The following is a 21939-nucleotide window of genomic DNA, read 5'->3' on the forward strand; positions in this document are numbered from 1 at the left end:
CTGGCCTGTTCTGCACATCTTCCTGTTTCCGTATATTCATCTGAGTTGTTGAACTATAAGAAATGCCAAAGGAATGGACATAATTCCCCAGCTTCCACGCAATTCCCTCCTTTTTGGCCCACTTTCTCCAGAACACTAGCTCATAAAAGTGAAATTCATATTGGCAAAATGACAAATGTTTTACATAGATGAAACTGTCCCCTCCATCAAGTACCTAGCACAGACATTTTTCTCAGCATCTGAAAGGGCCTGGGAGGTCTTTTTCCGTTTCAGAAGAATATGCAGTTTATCTAAATCAGTATGTCTGCTCACTTATGCCATTAACCATGGTGACTTACGAGCTATGTGTATACTCCCTGGTTCTAAGAGTTGTTCTTTCAGGAAGGAAAAGGAAAAAGTCATCAATAGACCTTAAAAGACTGAAAATTCAATACACTAGTCATTTTCTATATCAGGGGCTGACAACCTTTTTTTTATGAAAGGCCAGACAGTAAATATTTTAGGCTTTGTGAGCCAGATGGTCTCCATTACAATTATTCCACTCTGCTGTCCTAGCGTGAAAGCAGCCACAGATGATCTCTAAACCAATGCACCTGGGCTGTGTTCCAATAAAACTTTATTTACAAAAACAGGTGGTGGGTGCCTGTCAAATTCTGCCACTATTATCTCAAAGGACTCTCAGACCATCAATAGAACAGCGTTGGCATAAGCTTTAAAAAAAAAAAAAAAAAATACTACCCTGACAGTGTCTTTGCCCAGCCTGTGTGCAGGGCCACAGCCCACGGCTCTCACCTCGGCCGACTCTCGGGGAAAACTAGAAAACTAGAAAAGAGTGAATGCACCTGTGAAGCACAGGGATGGGACATTCTTCGGTCACACTTGCCACAGGGCCTACCTGTCACCATGGCCTTGATCTCATCGAGGACGGGGATCACTTTAGGTTTCAGCTGTTCACTGATTTTGCCTCCCAGCAATAAATTAATACCTGAAGTCAAAGAAGCATAAGGGACCGTGAGGGGGGCTTGTTCACCTCCACAGTCCCACCCTCATCCTCCTCGCCCTGCGGGACCCCACTGGCCTGGAAAACCACCTTCAGTCTTTGTTGCTGTGAAATCCCTCTTTTCATGCTAGACCCCGTTTAGGTATTGACTCTTGTGTGGAGATTTCATCACACACTTCCAAGTCCCCACACCAGCTGTCCTGCAGTGACAAAGTCATCTCCACAGACTGGGCCTTTATTTGTGCAGGAACATGGCGTTTTATCATCTTGAGAGACTGGGGATTCTCCACTGTGACGTTACTGACATATGGGGCCAGATAACTCTGTGGCGGGGGCTGTCTTGTGCACGGCAGGAGGTTTAGGTGCTTCTCTGGCCTCTGCCAAGAGATACTGGTAGCATTGCATGCCCCCCAACCCTGCTCCTCATTGAGACAACTAAAAATGTCTCTAGATGTCCATGAATGTCACCCCAAGTTGAGAAGCACTAAGCTAAGCTGTATGTGACCTCCCTGTGGCACGCAGGGACTAGCACTGTCCCCCAGTCCTCTTCCACAGCCCACTGGTCCCTCTGAGAGCTCACTTCTGTCTTGAACAGGGTACCCGACGGTGGGTGGCACACTGTCTGTGGCACACGGAGCACGAAGAACAAGCACTTGTGACGACGAGAAGGTGAAAGCTTTACAAAACTGTACAGGGAAAAAACCCCAAAAGTCCTGCCGAAGCTTTCCATAAATGCTAGATTCTAATCATGGAGTTGCAAATTGCAAATTGTCAATAAGTCTAGGGAATTACTTTTTCTGTTTTCCTCTTACTTTCACATACTTTATTTCTTAGTCCATGTTTTATGAGAGGTGACTATAGCATCTTTCAGCCAAAACAAACAAAGAAACGAACAAAAACTGGAGGCAACCTTAAATCTCACTCACTGTTCAGATCTGAGAATGCTTTGTCCTTGGTGGTGTCGTACTGAGCCAATATATACTTAATTTGCTGGAAAAAAAAAAAAATTACATGAAACCTGCTCTTCTAAAGTCCAAAGCCACAATAAAAAGACAATAAAAGGGTATTTAACACAGAAATATTATCCCGAACCACAACATTTGAAAAAGAAATAACCAGCACGTTCTTAGAGATTGTTTCTATCTTCTGACACCCAGACTTCTTAATAACACTCCAAAGCTTATACTGGTTTTGAACTTGATTTATTATTTCACACGATTCTGTGGATTGGCTGTGGGGATCTTCTTGTCGAGACTGGCGTGGCTGGGGACAGGTGGGCCCTGCTCTCTCTCTCTATGGCCTCTTATCTTCCAAGCATCCAGCCTGGGGTGTTTTCACATGGTGGTCCCCGGGGAGGAACTACCAAGAATTGGAGGTCATTTGCAATCGACCTCACTGGATCTCTTTTATTTAGTGACTATTACCAGCTGGCCTTTGATGCTTATCTTACTGTCCACTGCAGCCCCGTCGCCCCATGCCCTCTGCAACACGGGGTGTTAGCGTTTTGAAATAACTACTGCCAATCTTCTCGGTGAAAATGTGCATTGGTGTTTACATTTTCATTTCTCCAATTACTTGAGTAAGGTAAAACATCTTATTCTGTTTGGGGCCAGTTATGTTTCTTCTGTAAATTGTCTATGCACATTATCTGCTCAGCTTTTATAAACTTAGTAGAGTTCTTCATATATTTTGGACCAAGTTTCCCCCAAAAGTCATAACAATGTACTATTTTTTGAGATTATGAAAGCAATCCCAAACCTCACCAGCCATAATTGCCATCTTGATTTTGCCAACTTTTTAGGAAAAAAGTTCTTCTTCGGAGTCTTTGGAATGACAGGTAAAAAACATTATGATTTTTTATTCACAGATTGGGAAAAAGAAACATTTCCCTCTGTGTACAGGCTATAAAAACTATGGATAAAATTAACTTCTCTATTCTCAATATTTTTAAATGCCTGCATTTATTTCTAAGTGTTTTTAAAAAAATATTTACTGTTTTAATATTTTAATATTTTTTGAAAAATATTTACTGTATTAATATTTTTAGAATATAATAAACTTGGAATAGCACATCTTGTATGAGGAGGCCCATGGATCCTGGGGACTCTTACTAGTGAATCCAGGAGGAGGGTGCCCTCTTCCCCATATTGGTTCCCATGAGCATCATATATTTAGGCTGGTTTCTGCACAGACACACTCTTTAAAACGTTTGGCATAGGTAATGTATCAACATGCTTCTGGGATTCAGCAATCTTGTCTCCCTTCCCCAAAGACAGCTTGTGTGGGTGTGTGTGAGTGTGAGCGTGTGTGTGTTGTGTGCAAGAGAGAGTGTGTGTGTCCTTCCCAAGGAATTTGACACACCTATACAGATCTTGGCAAATGAGTTTCACTGAAGAAAGGTTTTGTTACAAGAGTAACTTAATGCACAAACCATGGGGAGTTAACTGTACTGCCAAAAAGAAAGGATAATAGCACCCAAAGACTTTTCTTTAAAAAAAAAAAAAAAGAACAAAAACATGGGAACTTTAAAATTAAGTATTTTTATAACATGTACTATAATTTTATGTTATATCTCAATGAAGTAAAATAAAATAAAGACACCAATTCTGAAATTATGCTTTTGTACTCTTGAAAATCACTTGCTGGGCTTTTTTATTTTTTCATCTACCACATTAAAAGATAACACTAGTCCCCGTTGATTCACTGGGTTTCTAGAAGGTTCAAATAAGATTCCAAATATACACAGGAACTCTGAAAAGCCAAAAATACAAAGTGCCATAGGATATACAGATTGTGGTTTTTACCTCTGTAGGTTCATTCAGCAAAGTTCGCAAGTCTTTGAAATTGCTGTTTGCAAGTTTCCGAGTCTTTCTCACGCGGTTCCTTGCCTGGCTGTTTGCCACAACGCTGTAGAAGATACCAAAGCTGCAGGAAAAGGAAAGGAGAAAGGAGACTACTTACTGAGGAAACTGTGGCCATCTGACTTGCAGAAGGACAGCAATTTCCACTGTCCCCCGCCTCTCCTGGGACAGTCTTCTCGCTAAAAAAGGGAGCCACAAAACAGGACTCAGCCCTCGCAGAGAAGACAAATTTCCACCTAAAGTATCCTGTTCAAAATGACTCTGAATGGCATACTGTTCACAATCAATGGTGGAGGAAACAGAAGTGACAAAGGTTACAAGGCAGCCTGCATGACCTAGTCCCACTCCTGCCCAGATGTGTGTGTACCTGCCCCCCCACGTACACACAGACACACGCACGCCTCTGCTCCCCCAAAGACTCCAGGGAAAAACATCAGGATGACAGGAGTTACTTGGGCCTGCTAATGGTTTTGGCTCCTCTAATTGTCTGTTAGTTTCTGTATTGTCCAGGTTGAAAAGAAACAGTTAGTTTAGCATTAAAATGCTATATGAGAAGCCACACACTAGAGTAGTTACTGGATTCTCTCACTTATATAAAGTACAAAAACAAGCAGAATGAGGGTGTTAAAAGTCAGTGGTTATACTTGGGGTAGTGGTGGCTAATGGCAGAGCGTTCTGTTCACAGGTGTATTCACTTCATGGAAATTCATGAACATGCACTCATGTAAAGGACGCTTTCCTCATATAAAATATACTTCAATACAGTTTCAAAAATACCTATGAAAGGCATCTTGCAGGAAAGGCTACTTTACGTGAAAATAAAAACCGTATTTTTCGAGCCATCTAAAATGTCTACATTTAATAATTTTTAAGAGTTCTTAATGTTGACTAGTTACTAACAATCCGTCCATTCAAATTCATTTGACCATTTGGCTTGTTTTGTGGCTTTGAACATTAAGATGTTAAATTTAAAAGTGCTAATTGCCACGGTCCTGTTGAATTTGGCCACTAGATGGCAGCAAAGAATTACATAAACTCTTAACAGCACAACACAAAGGTTTACCTACAGAAGCAAATAACAAAACTGTTGGTAACCATTCAATGGAAGTTGTAGACGTGTTTTTAGAACAAAGTTTTGTAAAGAATAGCCAAAGTTGGTGGAAAAAATTCAGATGCAGAAAATCAATACGTGTCCTCCAGCAAAAGCAATGTCTTGGGCTTTAGACACACATATATTAACAGGTAGGGTGAACAAACATCCAGTTTTTTGCACGAAAATCCTGTGTCTTCAAGAAACTTCTCAGTCCTGGGTGAATGGGTATAGTCACTCACCCCACTTACACTATTAATACATTCTAAGGAGCACTGAGTCATGGCTGGTCTCACTTAAAACATATTTTCCCATAGCAGTGTTAAATAGATCCATTAAGTTTCCCAAACTGATCCAAAAAGTCTATATAACACAATGCTGAGCAATATTTCCTATGGTTAACAAGCTGCAGTGGAGTGAATGCTAGAGTAGGAACACAAAATGTGGGTTCTCATCACCCTACTGCCACCAAGTCACTGGGAAACTTGAGAAAGTCACTTTCTGTGAGTTTCAGCTGGTATTCTCAAAATTGAAAAGATCCATTTAGATCTTGAGATCTAATTAGATAAATGAGATCTAATTTAATTTAGATTAGTGGTTCTCAAGCTGCAAGGAGAGGGGTTACTGTGGATGTCTGCAGTTGTTTTTTTTTTGGAAGTTTAGGTTCATTCTGATGGTAACCTTAAAAAAATAGGATATTAACAATATTCTGTGCCCTTTCGAATGACCACCTTTTCATTCATTTTTGTCCGTCCTAAACTTGCATTGCTGCTTGTAAGGCAGACATTACACCATAGAAATAATAGTTATCAAATGATGCACTCATGCCAAATAAGGCCAAATGACTCAAAATAATGATTTTAAAGTTGTGTGAAGAGGAAAAACACGCTCACAAAGAACAAAGAGTTGAGTCACAGAACTGCACCTGGACCACAATGAGTCGGGATCACCCTCTGAATATACCAGATATTCACACAAAGGGCCCTTGCTCCCTCCCCAGCATGTCCAAATCATTTCAGTCATTCATCGTACCCCAGACCCATTTTGTCACCTAAGAAGACAAAGTGCACTTGGAAACACATGCCAAGTCCAAGTCCACTTCCACATGAGCCTTGCTCACTCCTCCATCCATCCCCAGATAGAAGACTACGCTTGCCTTAAACTCCCAGAGGGTCCTCCCTCAAATTCTGATGGGGTATTTCTCACTTCATACTCTATTTTGTTTTGATTTCCACCTGTGTTTAATTTCCCAAAAAAGAGGTGGAAACTAATTCTTTGCCACCTTTGCATAATGTAGTCTTGTGCACAGCGGGTGCTCAGTGAAATGAGTTTAAGCAACGGGCTTTGGTTTCACTTGGTCTATTGAGAAGATTAACAGTATGTCTGGAGTCTCTAAGTCAGAAACTGTTTTTGTTCCTTCATTGAACAAATGCCTTTATTCATGAGATCATCATTCCGTAAAATCAATTGCGATACAACATTTCAATATAACATTGAATTTCAGTGCTACGTATCTAAAAATACCTCCATTTCTGTTCATCAATAATGAATCCAATTAAAGTAAAAGGATTAATAATTTTTAAAAACTGTACTAAAGAGAATTCTGAAAGAGTTCAGCGAATTTCGAAGCTGATTTTCAGACCCATTCACAGCGTAAATTTTCTATTTAAATTAAGGATAACAAGTCCAGAGGCCTACATAGGCAGGCAGAACACATGAAGAGAAAAGTGGGTGGCATGAGGCTAGGGGAGCTGGGAGTCAAATGTGGGGGTGGGGGCAGCTGCTCTACAGTCCTCAAAGTGCCACCACAATGGCAGAGCAGTAGCATGACATCTTCCCAATCCCATTATCCACAAAAATCTGGAAATCTGGATTCCTATGTGAAATCTCCCAATCTTTAAATATTAGCAACTAATCAAATAAAAAAAGAACTTTAAATACTATACAGACCAATGGTTGGTCTCCAGTCGTAATCTCTAATCTAAACCTTCTATTTAAACACAAACAGAGAATAAAGAAATTATGCTTTCTGTTGCTGATTTACATACTCCCTATTGTTCGGTGTATATTTAAGAAAAAAAAAATCACATGAATTAATTTTTTATTTTTTAACAACCATCGGTCAACTATTAGGATATGAGGCTACTAAGAGAAATTTAACACACAAAAGGAATAAAATTCCGGTAGGTATCAGTTCTCTGGCATTTGATATAAATGCCTCTACACTATCAAAAACATGTGCTTTTATACTACAAAAAAATCTCTTGAATTTTTAGCAGAAGATAGGAACTTTTATTTTTTATGGCATGTTAACCTTACATCCTCTATATTTTACTATAGAAAAAAAATTTTTTTTCATTTATAAATAAATACAGCTTTTAAAGAGTAAAGCCTTTATAATTTGTAGCAATTTTTTCTCCTACCAATTTCTACTGACTTAATGAAATTAAGCCAATGAAAGTCAATAAATTCTTTCAGGCTGTAACTGATTTCTTATTTTTTAAAAATAATGTTAAATTTAAATTTTAAATAACTAGACCTCTCATTCACATTAAGAAAGTCTCATGATTTTCAGGCATGCCATGGCTCTTTTTTTTTTTTTTTCTAGAACCTTGTAACCTCCAAGCCAGGAATGGGCAATCATATCCTAATATAACATGAACTTTGAAAATAGCCAGCTTCCTGAAAATGATCAAGATTCTCACCACAATAATTGTTAGCACACCTGACTTATCATACTCAGAATATTAGACATACACAGAAGAAGTCAAGGCATGGCTATTTTTTTTTTTCCCCAAAAAACCGTTCTGAAATTCTGAAAAATGCAGTGAGGACAAGTGCAAAAGAAAGAAAGGAGAGGAAACCTGGCTTTTTCTGGAGTAAGGCACATCTGCTTAATCAGTCAACAGTGAGAGGTGGAAATTCAATCTTCTGCTGACGGTCAAGCAGACCACATAAACATACGTCAGTGTCTAACATTCTGCAGCCGCCTTTGTAAAAGCTCAAACAGAGAAAGAACGTGACTACATACGTTAGAGAATCTTTCTCCTTAACACCTACGCCCTTCTCAAAACTGAAAAAAAAAAAAAAATTTAAAAATTTTTAATGAAAAATTAGAGCACTCAAGACTAATTTTAAAACCAACTTCTTTTAATTGTAACATTTAGAGCCACAAAAATGAAATTAAGTCCAATAAAAGGCCAGTGAACTGCTCTGGGTTTCTGAACGACTTTTGTAAAATATCACACACAAAGATTATTTAACAGCCGTATCTCATCTCTGCTGGGATTAGCATAAGCTCAAGGCCCTGAGTTCAATAAGAGAAAACTCCACTAACAACACCTTTTTTTTCTCTTTCTGTTTTTTATTTCTGTTGACATACTTTCCCCTCTTATTTTCTTCTGCTTTTGTTGACATACTTTCTTTTACATCTTTTACATCCATTTCATTACTTTCATCTACTGTCATTTACATCTATTTAATTTATAATTTATATATAAATTCAATGTACTATATGAAATCAAATTAGTTTTAATTTGTCACTTTGAACAGTTGACCAATCTTAGTTTAATTATTGAAATCTAAAATTATGATTTTCAAATTAATGTCTTACTTGGGTGGGAAAAAATTTTAATTGTATGCGTAGGATGCTATCGGATCACAGCATGTATTCTTAAAAATAATTTTCTAAACTAAAATATACTCATGAAAAACTTACGTAAATTTATTTGATGGGTCTGAATTCTCAAGAATAAAAAAAAAATTGTACCATTCATTTTACGTATAAATGAAAGCCAAGTTTATTTGACTTTGTAGCTTTATTGTTTATATATTTCGGCATTTTAAACATACTGTAAATAATTCAATTAGTTTAAACTATAATCATATATAACACTTGATTATATGTAATGCAGATAAAAGTCCAATTTAAAAAGAGAAACCAATACAGAATGTATGTGCCACTCAAAAAAAAAAAAAATTGAAAGCCCATTATTACATATGTAAAAATTTATTCAGGTAAATGAATACCTACATGTAAAAAAAAAATTTCCTGAAATTACATTACAACATATGTATTTACATCAGGTGAAAACTATTAACTTGTTAAGTATGTAATCACTCTAACAAGAAGTCTTAGGGGCACTATTTTCAGATGACACTTTCCCATCTGAGCCTCATCTTTGATGTCCAGGGTGTATGGCAGAAAGATGCGTGGCCATCCAAGTCTTTGGATAAATGAAGCATTCAAGTCTAGGCTTAGAGGGAATGCACAGGGATCTCTGTTGAGTCTGACAAGTCTTTGGGCTGTTACTGACATTCTTCTGGTAGCTGGGGAGGAGGTATCTACCCCTAGGGGTCTGTGCATTCCTGAGAGTACATCAAATGCAAAGCAGACACAGACAGGAACGTCTGGAATTACCATTGACCTGATATTAAGCTGCCTTTCAGAATCCAATGTGAAGAAACAGATTGAAATTATTTTCAGAGACAGAGACAGAGACAGAGGCAGAAAAAAAACAGAGACACAGAAAAGAGAAAAGACATAGACAGACAGAAAAGAAATAGAGAGAAAGAGATGCCAATTTCACAGAGAGAACAAAAGTAACTCTGGTCAACCAACAGCGTGTGAAGTTAGCTAACACATTCACTTGGATCCTGTTTATCCATTTAAACACGTATATATTTTCAAGGTTTTTTCGTGTGTGGGTGTGTATGTGTGTGGCTGACCAATACAGGTATCAGACCCTAGACCTTGGTGTTATCAGCATAATACACTAACCAACTGAGCTAACCAGCCAGCCCCACATGTATATGTAAAGGTCAATTATTCCACTATTTTCAGCAAAAGCATGTTCTTGCTTAAATAGTCACTGCCCTGGGATTAGTGATAACGCGTTGGCTTTTGTCTGTTGTGGGGATTTTTGTTGTTGTTGTTCAAGTTAATTTTTAGTTTAATTAATTCAATACGTAATACCCAAGCCTGGTACATAATTCAACAGAGACAAAAAGATTAGCAAGAGTAAGAAATGAGTTCCCTTCCTTTCCCTCCACGACTCTCAATTTCCTTTCTGGAGAGACCCACAGTTGCCAGTTTCTTGTCAATCCTTTCACATATGCTTTCTGCAAACATAACTGAGTGTTTGCATCTCCCTCCTTTTTTTGTTTTTTATCATAGTTACCAGGTTCTACACATGGTCGGCAACTTGCTTTTTTCACTCATCTCTTTTGGAAACTGTTTCATATTAACATGTCTAGAGCTGCCCAATCCTTTTCAGTGGGTACATTGCATTCCCATGAATGGTCACCCCAAACCGTATATCTTACCTGACCCCTGCTGATGGCTCCATTTAAACACTTTTCTTCTTGGATTTGCAGCTGGCACTTCAACTGGTAGGCCTTACTGTTTTGTGCTTAAATTTCCGAATATCACTTACTTACTAAAATGAAAAACTTTACTCGTGACTACTGAGTAACTGGGGTGCTTAGAGAAATGACCAGGAGGATTCTGATGGCCAGCACTTGTTGTCCCTGTGTCTCCACTAGGTCAAGAATTACTCATGTAGTAGGCACTTTATTTCTGTTGCTGTATGAAACACTGATTGAGTAAATGAGGATATGTGGAAGAATAACCAAACAGCACAAGAAGAAGACCAGTATCATGATGCACATTCCTCAGCTGAGGAATCTGATTTGGACTCAACAAAACATCATCGTCATTTTAAAAGCAATGTATTTCTGATCTGTCAATCAATTGAAAAAGTTTTGGCGGCAGCAGGAGCTGCAGCGGAAACATCCTGAATCATGACTTGTGTTCCAGACTTCAAGAGAGGATTAACAGCAAATTCAAGAAAACTGGGTTTGTTATGAAAGTTGATTGTATTCGACAACATTTTCAAATTCCCAGATTGAGGGACTGCACCCACCCATCAAGATTCCTTTGGAATCAACTAGCAAATCAATAAGCAAGTACAGGCTCTGCCTTCCTGCATGCTGCCTGTCTCCAGCTATTTAGGAGAAAACTGCCATCCTGGGAGGTAAATGCTTTTTTCTTCAGTCCCAGATTTATCAGCACATCTTCAAGAGAAAAAAAATACGAAAGGACTGACTCATCAGTTACATTAGGACAGCTTCATTACAAACTAATTTCTGGCAATAAGGACATCTTTTTGAATCATCCCAGACAAGCACTTCTCTTCTCCCTTTCCTGTTTTGTTTTTTGTCATTGTTGTTGCTGCTGTTGTTTTGTTTTGTTTTAAATTCATGTGCTTAACAGTTAAAACATAAGACATCCCTCATCCCCCTAAAACACAATCAAGCTGTTGTCCAAGAGTCTACTTGCCTTATAATTAAACAAATGACCAAGAGGGAGATTGCAAAATATTTCCTCAGGAAGAGCCCGTTTTTCTTCTGTCGCTGATGCATTTCTCCACCACATTTGTTTGAGCAACGACATATAAAAAAGAAACACCCCACCATAGGCATCAGAATAATAAAGAGCAGCCCGAGGAGAACACATATAAGAATCCCCATTTCATAGAAGGCGACCTGCAATTCAAACAAAAGAAAAGCATATACTGTGATGCACAATAATAAACAGAACAACCTACAGCGTACGCATTTCATTTTTTTAACGCATTTGCCATCATGAGTTGAATCTTAATGTGTGTGTATATATATATATACATATTTTCCACCTTGAAACTCCTTCGTGAAACAGAGGCAGCGAAGAACAGAGTTATTGAATATGAAACCAAATGGTTACTATCTTCCTTTCAACCCCCAGGAAGATGTCCAAATGCAGGGTCAAGCTGCAAATGGCTTAATTTCAACAGCAAAGGTGTTTTGTTTGTAAACGGTTTAATAAATCTTGGCAGAAGTACTTACATAATGAATAATCTACACAGAGGATACTTTACACCGGAAAGATAAGACAAGTCGAAGTTATTGAAGATTTGAAGCAATTTGGATTGGAACAGTTAGTGGCAAATTCATAGTTAAAAAAGAATCCGGAATACATCTTATTATTTTTTTTAAAAAGGGTAGGACTTTCTGAATCAGACATGTTAAACACAGGCCACTCTGTTTCTCCATCCATACACTGAGAATAGTAATACGTACCTTGTCAGGTCATTGTGAAAATCAGAGATGGTGCACATTTAGAGCTAACGTGCCAACTAAAGTACCAGGCACAGGGTAGACACATCAGAAATGGCATCTCCCATGCCATGCCCATGAGGCACATCCCCAGTGAAGTACTGGGCTTGGCAGCCCATGTCTTGGACAGTTCCTAAGTTCCTAGGAACCAGCACAACTTCTGGATACAACCATATGACCTAAACATATTTTCATAGGCACTGCTGGCTTTATTCCTGGATAAATGAAAATTAATGCAACTGGATGATGAAACTTAATGTTGTTCCAATTCACGCATGCAGTTCCTCACATTTCTAAAGAATGGTAGAAAATTGCAGGTTGGCAGTTTGCAAGTAATGGACCAACTAGATGGCAATAGGTCCTGAAGCCAAGCTGAGCAAAGTAAAACAAAATGCAAGTCTTTTCCCTAGAAGCGAATATGATGTCTTGCAAGAGAGCTCTAGAATTGGACTCAGGAGACCTCATTACATCCCAGCAAGGGGTGTCTAGTTCCCTAACTGGGAAAGTGTGACATTAGCATTAACCTCATAAGCATATTGGGAGGGACAGATAATTCAATGATTTAATGTGAAAACAACTATCCAAGTGCCCAGCACACAGTAAATATTCAAATAAATAGTGGTTAACTATATGACCAAATGCTCAAGAGTATTAAGTCAGCAGCACATGGCACTTGAATATCATCTACTTCAATATTAAGATTAAAATGCTAAAAAGAAAAAAAAAAAGTGGCCAGATTCTAGTGCATTCATCAAGTGCATGCTCGTGCTTTAGCTACCCCCAGTCTCATGTCCACGAAGAATCATTATTAGCCTATTCTTTAACCCTTCCTTGAGAACTAACATCATTGGCCATTTAAGAAATCAGTCCAGATGCTCCAAACTCTCACCTACATATTTTGCTATCATTTCTCAGATACGTATATATATATATTTCTCAGAATATTTATTCTAAATTATTTACTATTTTAAAGGCATTTTAAGTCCTTTTTGAATCCAAGAAGGCACTGAACCCAAACCTAGGAGACAGGAGATAATAAAATGTTTTAAATGCACTCATTTTAGCTCCAAATACAAATTTTATAGTTTACACACAGCCTTTCTGATGGTTCTGACTAAATGTTAGACAGTATCAGGAACGATATATGTCATTTCAGGAGTTCACTTCTAGGCTGAAATCTAGCCAAGGTCTGGCAGTGCTTGAATTCTCTTCTGGTGCACCAATATCTTTGAGCACTTTGTAGATTATGCTGAAGATGAGACTGAGATTTAAACGTACATAGATATGTCACTATCCATTTGTGAACTATTAAAATTAAAAGGGAAAATTAAAGATGACAGCAGAAACAAAAATAAGTTGAATACAAAAATCACACGGTGAAGACCACCATGAAGAACAAAGCTCCGACAGAAGTGTCACCACCTGCCGGCTTTAGACACAGAGCAACAGGAACCAGTCAGCAGACCTTACCTTCAGAGCCAAGATCACACTTTCTGGCTGTGGGAGGCAACGCAGTGGAGGAATTTGTGTGTGGCAGAGGCAGCATGCATCAAGAAAACAGACAGAAGAAGTCACATGAGTGATTAACCACAACACGAACTGTGACATCCCGCACAGAGAAAACCAAGTGACAGAAGGATCAACACGAGAGAGCAATGTAAAACTTGAGGGTGCATCAGAGAAACAGTGTTTTGAGTAGAGTCGAGATCTGGAACTTACATTTGAGTTTACATTTGGATTTCTTGCAAGGCTCTTTATCAGTATGCTAACCAGTTATGGAAGTGCACTAGAGGGAAAGTTACAAATGCCGAACACACTAACCATGAGATGTTCGTAAAACAGAGAACCAGCGGCTGCCTAGAATCCCAGAGCCAAAGGCCACAGCTTCCAAAGTGTCCCTTCTAAAATAAAAGTCTGATGGTGTCATTCTCCTGTTTAATAGTGCTCAATGTGGTATATTAACTAATCTGTTCCCGACCATCCTCGTCCCCAGAAAGTGTCATGTGCTCTCCTCTTTCTCACACCAGGCTCCCACGCTGCCTCCTTGCTCAGAACATTATTCCTCTGGCAAAACTCAAGTCTCAGCGGAGGTGCTGCCTCCTCCAGGAAGTCGGGGTTTACTGTACATCCCTCCTTCACACTGCCATGGACCCCTGCTCTTACGTTCCTACTGGCCGTGCATCACCTCCGAGAGGGCAGGAAACAAGTAGCTGTCACTTACCTCTCACAGACATGCAGGTGGGATCCAAATATTACAAACCCCCTTATATGATGGCCTGACATTTACTTAGTGCCAAGTCAGTGTCCAGTGTCTGTTGGTGCTAATGAGGTCTTTAAAAGCATGAGGCATGAGTCCCAAGCCCTACGTCTGTCCCCAGAGGAAGATTCAAGAAAGGGAAAGGAAGCAACTGAGGAATGAAATCAATGCGGAAGGGACAAACTGGCTAAATTCAAATGGGAGTCAACCGAGAAGCAGGAGAGGAGATAAACCATGACCACGTGGAGACTAATTCAGGGAACCATGACAAGGAACTTCATGATTCTTACTGACAGTGAACTTCAGAACTACAACGATGGCGGGTAGAGGGGTTGCTGGGGAGAACTGTCTCCTAAAAAGATTTCTTCAGGAGTGGGTGGCACATATGGGCTATAAGTAGGAAGCAATCGTAGGTCCTCTACCTAAATTGCCCCAAACCAGGCATTTTGTAAGAGCAGGAATCGTGTCCTTTTAGTCACTACTTGACAGGCGCTAGGCTAAGAGCCTTTCTTTCTATGCAGAATCCCCACGTGAGCATGTGGTGGGGGACATCATGTCATTTCCCCTCCTAGACAGTGAGCCAGGATTCAAGAATGTGGGAAGTGGCTCACCCACTCTCTGATTCCCCAAGGGAATGTATTCAGGCCCTCTGCAATATGGACTATGCATGGCATGGCTCAGTTTTCTATCTTGAACCCAGGACTTAGCACATAGAGGGCATGCTAAATGGGAAGGATAAATGAGTTTCCCACGTAATCTCCGCCTTTACACCTCTGGAGGAGACAGACTATTCCTGTGAAGATGGAGTGAGTTAACATTGTAAATCATGGAGAAGGGTGCCCGGTATATAGCATGTGTTACAGAAACACTACAGCTAGCATTCCTGTTTTAGGAAACTAGGATTAGGGTTGTTTCTCAGATCTCTGTAGTTTCGTCTGTCTGGTCCACATTTTTCCTCATGGGCCCAAAATTCCAAGTCCTATTACCCTCCTGGACTTGGCCCCGCCCAAGACTCCACTAACCCAGCTCTGGAGTCTATCACAGGTTCTCTGAAATCAAAGGCCAAGGACAGAAATGCTCAAGTGACCAATCTGCAGAGCCACTGCATTCAGTGCCAGTATTCCATCCTTAGCAAGTCAGTGTTTCAGGCATATTCGAGTAGAGCGTTACTTGGGATGTGATCATTGCTGCCCAGAGATAACTACCCACTATAATATTTTGTGGCTTATTATGTAAAATGTATAGCTCTAAGGCCGTTACACTCTTTGCACACATCTGAAGATACTCAAATGAGAGCCATTTTTTTCCAAATGAGTCATTTTAGGGCTACAGCACAGTGGCCTAGAATGAGGCTCATTTTTGTTGGCAGTGTGCTTGTCAGAGTTGGGCTGTTCTGGGTACAAATCCTAGCTTTGCCATTTAGCCACTGGATGGCCGTCGGCAATCTCCTTAGCTTCTCTGACTGCAGGATTTTCTTGCATCTACAGTGACAGGAGTACTTCCTCCTTGGAAGTGTGTCACTGTGAGGATTAGAAACAATACAAAGCTCCTAATCCAGTGCATGGCGCATGGCAGACAAGAAATGCTGGCTGCTGTTATCACAGAGAGGAAGATGCACAGTTTAATAACGTGCTTTAAGAAGCAATCGGTGAGCTTTGTGCTTTGAGCCAAGTGTTTTCAGATGGAAGTAAGGCTTTCCTTCTCATTGCAGTTTAAATGCCAGCTTCATTGTGGTCTTTCCTGATTTCCCCAAGGACACTCTCCCTCTTCTGAACATTCACAGCCCTTTATCAGAACTGCTGCCTATAGGATGCAGATCCCTCTCCATCTCATGTTCCAGTTATCCGCTGTCTTAGTCTGCTCAGGCTGCCCTAACAAAGGACCAGAGACTGGGTGGCTTCAACAAGAGACATTTATTTTCCCATAGTTCTGGAGGCTGAAAAGTTCAAGGTTAAGGTGTCAGCAGCCGTGGTCTCTCACACAGCCTACCTCCTTGGCTTGACGATGGCTGGCTTCCCGCCCTGTCTTCACTCAGTCCTCCCCCATGTAATTCTGTCCTCAAGTCCCCCTCTTCTAAGAACACCATTTGCATTGACTTAGGGCCCACCCTAATAACATCATTTTAACTTAAGTCACCTCTTTAAAGGCCCTGTGTCCAAACACAGTTACATTCAGGGCTGGCCAGTTAGGTCAGCCGGTTAGAGAATGGTGTTGCTAACACCAAGGTCAAAGGTTTGGGTCCCCATACCAGCCAGCCACCAAAAAAAAACAAATAATTAATTTTTAAAAAATATAGTCACATTCTGAGGTTCTGGGGGTGGAGACCTTAACACAGAATTCTGGACACATAACCCATAACATCCATGCCCACGACTTGACGCTTGGCCTCTCTTTCGCCAACTGCAAGTTCATGGAGGAAGGGCGTGCTCTGGCATGTCCGTACCCCTACCTGCTGGGCATATGGGCATTTATGGAGATAAATGCTGATTCAATGACTATATTAAGCAAAAGAGAGAAAGAATCAGAAAAAACAAAAAAAAAGTGTCAGGGAGGAGAAGGGACCCAAAGACCTTAAAGTACTACTTTTATCTTCCAGCTAAAGTGGAGAAAGGAGGCTGTTCTATGAAGAGTCCTATTTCCCTCCCAGAGTCAGGGCCACCCCCCAGAACAAAAGGTTTGCATTTCTGAATGCTTCTGGACCTCCTTATGAAGAAAGTTCCCTGAAAGAGTCCCCAACCATGAGATCACTGACTCGGCTACCTCTCTGGGCCACCAGAGGGTCGCCAGAGGATAAAACAGAGCCAGGACAGTGAGAGCTGAAAAGACCGGAACCCTGGACTACCCACCAAGACAGAAGTCACCTGTGAAGCTGCACCCAGTGGGCAGCGGCCAGAGTGAAGACGCTCTGCTGCCCATGCATGTCCCTCGGGCTTCGCCACCTCAGGGAGCCTCTTCAGCTTCTAACTACTGGTATCTTTAACTCTGTGCTCCAAGGCTTTTACCAGAACCATGGAAGGCCAGAGGTACTTAGGAATTAGCACCATTTCCTGCCCCCAACCAGCCCTCAACCAGTGAGTGCCTCTTCATCGTGTTGCATAGACAGCTCAGCTCTCTGACTCTTCCCATGGGAGGCTGGTGTTCTGTTGGTTTCCCACAGCTCATCTACAAGATGAAGCTCTGTCACCCCTGTGGCAGGTGGTATAACAGCACCCCCTCCACAGGTTGCCCTCCCTTCCCCAGCCAGTGTTCCCTGCACCTCCCAAATGAACAGCTTGCCCTTGAGTCCTTGGCTCAAGGTCTGCCTCAGAGGGAATCCAACCTAACGTGCACAGCACTTATCAGACTAAATCCAATCAGAAAGCTCCCCTCCAAAGGTGGCTGGCTTCTATGGCATCTTTGCTCACCTAAATCCCTTTTCCTTGGATAACTAACTGTAGAAAGCGTGACCCAATTCCACATCTAGGGAGGACTTGGTTCATTCATGTGGGCTCAGTTCTGTATGCTCTCTCCAGTTCACCCTCACCCCAATAGTTTTATTCATCTGCAAAGGCAAGGAGTGGAAATCAGGAGGCAGGTATCCCCAAGTATATAGGAGCACAAAATCTAATACCAAGCCAAGCATAAAGGAGCTGTCCAGCCAAGGATCCTGCAGTGGACAGTGGCAGCCCAGCTCCCCTCATACTTGACAGGCTCCTTGGAGTCAGCTCGGGGGTCTCGGGACCTTGTCCTCCAAGGTCTGGATCTGACTGAAGCACCATTCCCCTATTCCCACCCATTCCTTGGCCAAATTTGTTGGCATGCAGGCCAGGCTGCTAATGGCATGCTAATTTTTAAGATAAATCTAAAAGCAACAGTCATTTTATTCTGCCCAAGGATGCAAGCCGATATGGCAGTTGTGTTTGGGAGACAGAAGTGAAGCCAGTGGCACCGAAGAAGGAAAACGCTTTCCACGGCACTAGGGAGGCCGTAAGCACCAGGGGACAGCTCGCTCATCATCATTCACACAGGCCTCCCTGTTGCCGCATGTAAATGGCTTTTAGATAAGGCTTTCCTCTTCGGCTTCTGCATTCACTTCTCTCTTACAGTGTCATTTTATTGCAAGATGAAAATACAACGAGGCCATTTGTAACTGCAGTATCTGAGGTAAACATTCCCTGGGCAAGAGGTAACCGCCCTCCCTGAATGGGAGCGCGAGCATTCAGTTTTGAGGTGCTGGCCAGCAAAGAGCACCCACCCGCACGCCTGCTATTGTCCTGATGTCCACCTTCATACCAGGAAAGGAAAGAAGCAAGTGCCTTCCTTACCCTGCAGGACTGAGAACCTGACAAACAGTTAACTAATTTGTATTATCCTACATTCAACGCAACAAACATTTGTCTATTTCAGGGGCAACCTACACTCATAACAAACCCAAATCCAAAGAACATTCTTCTCCTTAGGTAGTCAGTCGTAGAAGCAAATGGGAATTAATAGCACCTGGAGACTTCCTGAAAGTACCGTCCACTCACCTTAACGAGGCATCCAAGGCCTCCCGAGGTCAGGCCCCCACTCACCTTCCTTCCTAGCTCTCTCTCCTTCTCACATGGCTCCTGCTGTCTGGAAGCAAGCAGAACCCCTCCCTACCCACCCCAGACCCCTTCACCTATTTACAACAAGCCCCAAAGTCACCTTCTCTTGGAAGAGCTTCTGGTCAGAATTTAAATTAACTATTTTTCCGCACATTCCTCTGCCTGCTACTTATAGATCTACTTATTTCCTTCTTGTTTGAATCACTAGGTACTGTGCCTGCCATCTGGCTCCTAGCCTCTGGAGACTGAGGGCTGGGTTCCTCACCTCTGTCTCCTTCCGATTCTAGCCAGGTAGACACACATAGCGCTGTTCAGTGAACACTGCGCAAGTGGGAAGCTACCTTTTAACAAGCTATCATCTAAAATGAAGTACACTGTTTCTCAGGATTTTCAAGCACTTCTACTCAGGAAGTTCTCTTCCCGTGGCTAAAAATGTAGCATAACATTTCTATTTAGGAAACGTTAGTTTTGAAATAACATACAGCTTGAAAGGTTTTCTTCAAACACTACTTTTGAAATTTCTAAAGAAGGGAGGGGAAGTGGTGGATTAAGAGGTACAAAGCTACAAGGAGATAGGAAAAATGAGCTCTGGTGTTCCAGGCTGACTAGAGCTAATAATACTATATTGTATATTTCTAAGTAGCTAGAAATGAGGAACTTGGCCGTAATCACTACAAAGAAAAGATAAGGGGATGGATATGCTGTCTACCCTAAATGAATCATTGTACGATATATGCATGTAGTGAAGCAACACACTATACCCCATAAATATGTATGATTAAATTTTAAAATAAAATAAATCTTAAGTTTAAATTAAATAAAAAAGAAATGTCTGCTGTAGTTCAAATGGGATCTATAAGGTGGTTCAATATCCCATAAAAGTTCTCGGTCAAAAAAGGTTACCAAAATTACAGATTAAATAATCAGTTGTTTAAAGATTTACTTTCAAGTCAGCCAAAACTTTTCTCATACTTTTTTTTAATAGCACATACATCAATAAAAAATTACCTTCTCATAATCAACTGTGGGCTCAAACTTCTTCTGTATGATTTTTCTGAAGACATCTGGGAAAAAAAGCCACAAAACAACAGCAAAATTATTTCTTCAGGATAAAAAATAAAACAAATATATATTTTTAAAAGACACAAATGCTCATATTATTATACCTATATATAGTATTCTTATAATTTTATTCTTATTTCTTAATGTATGTAAATAATTGAATTAATGAGCCTCTAGCCAGAAGCAAAGAGTGGAGGACAAATATTTTTGATTTATTATTTTGCCAGTGGCAGAATTGGAGTGTTGCCATTTTTAAGAGTTCTGAATTTCTCACAATACATCTTAGTGTTTACCAGCAAGTCAAACACAGCTCATTAATAATCACCGATAAACCATTACATTGAAATTGCTGATTCTTAATTATTTGGAACCACAAATGCAATTTATCTTCCAACGACTCTGTGTTAGCATAATATTTTACAAATAAAAGTAATCTTAAAATTAACCCAATCGAAGAGGTTCTTAACATTAAAAATCCCTCTCTTCCCTTCTCCAAGTAGTGCACAAAAACCTGGAAATGCTAAGCAAAATTGGACTTTTCTGTGTATATTCATTTCAGGCATTTTCAAATTCTCACATAGGTCTGGGACCAAAAAAGGGTAAGAGCCACTTCTTATTCTGAGCCACCATCTAGGAATGATATAAAACAACTGAGGCCCAGAGAGTGACTTGCCTAAGAATCACATGGTGATTCAGGAGGAGGCCAGACCAAGGCTTCCTTCCCCTGTCCAGGGTCCTTCCTATCACACTGAACACTGTCTGTCAACCAGCAAACAGCTGCAGTGCTAGGACCGTATTCATCATGCCTCAAGTGCACTACCAGGGAGGAAAAGAAAATGCACAGCAATTCCTTTTTTAAAACAAGTTCAGATTTACATGCTGGAAAAAGGCAAGCCACTTCCCAACAGGGCTTTCTGAAAAACACTTTGCTCCTGTAGAGAGCAAAGACACCAGTGGATGTTTAAAGATTACGTTGCAGAAACCAGGATTTTTAAACTGGTAGGTAGCCTGGGAACCCTAGGAGCTCCTCCACAGTATGACAGTATGGGGGAGAAGGGGAGGCGAGGGGGTGCTGCCCAGGGACAGGAGGGAGCCTGAGGTTACCCAACCCCACAGGCTGCCCCACCTCAACCAGTCAGCCTTGCTCGTTTTATAGATTAGGCTTCTGTTTAAAATTTCACTGAATGAAAGGGTCTACCTGTTGATTTTTTTAAAAAAAAAGATTAGAAATCATCTATTTATTAAAATGTATTTAATTACATGGTCATGTTCATAACATATCACAATTTGGGATCTTGATCTAGTTAAGAGTTAGAAGAAAATCCGTGCTCAACCACTGACTGGGTATCCAATCTTAGGTGAATAATTAACTGTCACAAGCATCTTCATCTGCACAATGGGATGATATGAGTCTCTGCTCTCCAAGGACTGCTTAGGGTTAAGTGAGATAATATCTATAAACAAAATAGTATAGGGCCAGGCACTCGGTATATGCTGCTGTTATTATTATATAAAGGGATTTAGAAAATGTAGATTACAGAACAGTATACAGTCGTCCCTCGGTATCCACAGGGAATTGGTTCCAGGACCCCATAGATACCAAAATCCTCCAGTGTTCAAGTCCCTGCTATAAAATGACATCGTATGTGCATATTACCTATGCACAGCCTCCTGTATACTTTAAGCCATCTTTAGAGGCACTTATAATACCTAATACAAAGCAAATGCTATGCAAGTAAGTAGTTGTTATACTGCATTTCTTAAAATTTGTATTATTTTTGTTGTTGTATTGTTATTTTTATTGTTTTTCTTCCTGAATATGTTTGACTCGCAGTTTGTCGAATCCGTGGCTGTCAACCCCGAAGATACAGAGGGTCGACTGCACATGCTAAGTGTGGAGTAGAAGACTTATTTTGGCCATCACTACCCACTCACCTTTCTTTTAT

General features: G+C 40.6%; 1 protein-coding gene across 1 annotated transcript in view; it reads right to left on the reverse strand.

Annotated features, from left to right (window-relative positions):
* The window catches only part of PROM1 (prominin 1), a 116979-nt gene that overhangs the window by 39710 nt on the left and 55330 nt on the right, over nt 1-21939 (reverse strand). The window contains exons 2-7 of the mRNA XM_063108050.1: nt 19940-19995; nt 13577-13603; nt 11292-11497; nt 3805-3925; nt 1927-1990; nt 896-985 (exon numbers count right to left, since the gene is read on the reverse strand). Coding sequence (XP_062964120.1) covers nt 896-985; nt 1927-1990; nt 3805-3925; nt 11292-11497; nt 13577-13603; nt 19940-19995 — 564 coding nt within the window. The remainder of the gene's footprint in view (nt 1-895; nt 986-1926; nt 1991-3804; nt 3926-11291; nt 11498-13576; nt 13604-19939; nt 19996-21939) is intronic.

Source organism: Cynocephalus volans, chromosome 9, assembly GCF_027409185.1.
Source record: "Cynocephalus volans isolate mCynVol1 chromosome 9, mCynVol1.pri, whole genome shotgun sequence".
In the NCBI taxonomy this organism is placed as follows: Eukaryota; Metazoa; Chordata; class Mammalia; order Dermoptera; family Cynocephalidae; genus Cynocephalus; species Cynocephalus volans.